Consider the following 1,290-nt stretch of genomic DNA (forward strand, 5'->3'; position numbering starts at 1 on the left):
CACAGCCTAATAGGTTGAACGCTATTTTGGTACCTCTCCTCTCCAGCTGTGTGGCCTTGGAAATTGCTTCCTGAGATGATAGCAACAGCTTCTCTAATTCTAACTCAGCTCTTTCTCTAAGCATTCCAGACTTCATCATAAGGTAGATTTGGGGAGCCTAAGTGGCCAGGCAAGGTTCTTTTTCTATTGTTCGAGAATTGGGATTTCCAAGAGCAGGGGATGGGAGGAAACTATATCCCTGGGTGGGAAGTCTCCAACTGTTGCTGCAAGGCTCCCACTAGGCAGCACAGAAATGGAGACCTGGGACACCTTGTTTCCCCAGGTTTCTCTGGCCAGTGTCGCTTCCACCCATCTACAAGCATGGGGAATATCTTTGCAAACCTCTTCAAGGGCCTTTTTGGCAAAAAAGAAATGCGCATCCTCATGGTCGGCCTGGATGCTGCAGGGAAGACAACGATTCTGTACAAACTGAAGCTCGGTGAAATTGTGACTACCATTCCCACCATAGGTGAGAGCCCACGGCAGGGGTTGCAACTGGGGGACTAGGGCAGGTGATGCCTGGCTCAGTGGATGCAGTGGGGCTCATACTGTAATCCTGTAACTCTCAGGTTTCAACGTGGAGACTGTAGAGTACAAAAACATCAGCTTCACTGTGTGGGACGTGGGTGGCCAGGACAAGATCCGGCCTCTGTGGCGCCACTATTTCCAGAATACACAAGGTGAGTAGCCAGACTTGTGTATGGATGTTTGCACATGACTTTAAGCCATCCCTTGTCCTATATACCAGAGGGATGCCCAGCCTCCAGGGCGCAAGGCTATATAGCATTATGGCCAAGAAGACTCATAAGCCTTTAGGACAAAACGGCCAGTTTTGATCCTCAAGAGTTGAGTCTGTTGCCTCTAGGGGCAGTTGGGTAGGGTGGTGTTGGTTTTTCTGTTTTGTTTTGTTTTGTTTTGTTTTGTTTTGCATTTGCAATAATGCTGACTTCATTGCAGGCTTGATCTTTGTGGTGGACAGCAATGACAGAGAGCGTGTGAACGAGGCCCGCGAGGAGCTCATGAGGATGCTGGCTGAAGACGAGCTCAGGGATGCTGTCCTCCTTGTGTTTGCCAATAAGCAAGTAGGTATCTGGACCAACCCTTAAAGGAGAGCTGGGTGGGTCAAGACCAGACCTGAGATGAAGCCAGATTTTTCTCCCAAGGGCACCCATGTCTTGGGTAGGGAGGGGGGTGGCTCAAAGCCTGTCAGTCCCGATCCTCTGTCTTTACTGCTGACCCCCCCTTATCACC

General features: G+C 50.1%; 1 protein-coding gene across 1 annotated transcript; it reads left to right on the forward strand.

Annotated features, from left to right (window-relative positions):
* Positions 1–322: 322 nt before the first annotated feature.
* ARF1 (ARF GTPase 1) lies at positions 323–1,160 on the forward strand. The gene is made up of 3 exons (XM_027771244.1): positions 323–508; positions 609–719; positions 997–1,160. The coding sequence occupies exons 1-3, from the start codon at positions 361–363 to the stop codon at positions 1,143–1,145; spliced, it is 408 nt and encodes a 135-aa protein (XP_027627045.1). The 5' UTR covers positions 323–360; the 3' UTR covers positions 1,146–1,160.
* The last annotated feature ends 130 nt before the right edge of the window (positions 1,161–1,290 follow it).

The sequence above is a fragment of the Tupaia chinensis genome, unplaced genomic scaffold, assembly GCF_000334495.1.
Source record: "Tupaia chinensis unplaced genomic scaffold, TupChi_1.0 Scaffold000197_1, whole genome shotgun sequence".
Lineage (NCBI taxonomy): Eukaryota > Metazoa > Chordata > Mammalia > Scandentia > Tupaiidae > Tupaia > Tupaia belangeri.

What these genes read in the sequence shown, in the direction of transcription:
- ARF1 (XM_027771244.1), top strand. Translation starts at nt 361, where the DNA reads ATGGGGAATATCTTTGCAAACCTCTTCAAGGGCCTTTTTGGCAAAAAA. An exon ending in GACTACCATTCCCACCATAG is followed by an intron (nt 509 to 608) that starts GTGAGAGCCCAC and finishes TGTAACTCTCAG; the next exon opens with GTTTCAACGTGGAGACTGTA. An exon ending in CTATTTCCAGAATACACAAG is followed by an intron (nt 720 to 996) that starts GTGAGTAGCCAG and finishes ACTTCATTGCAG; the next exon opens with GCTTGATCTTTGTGGTGGAC.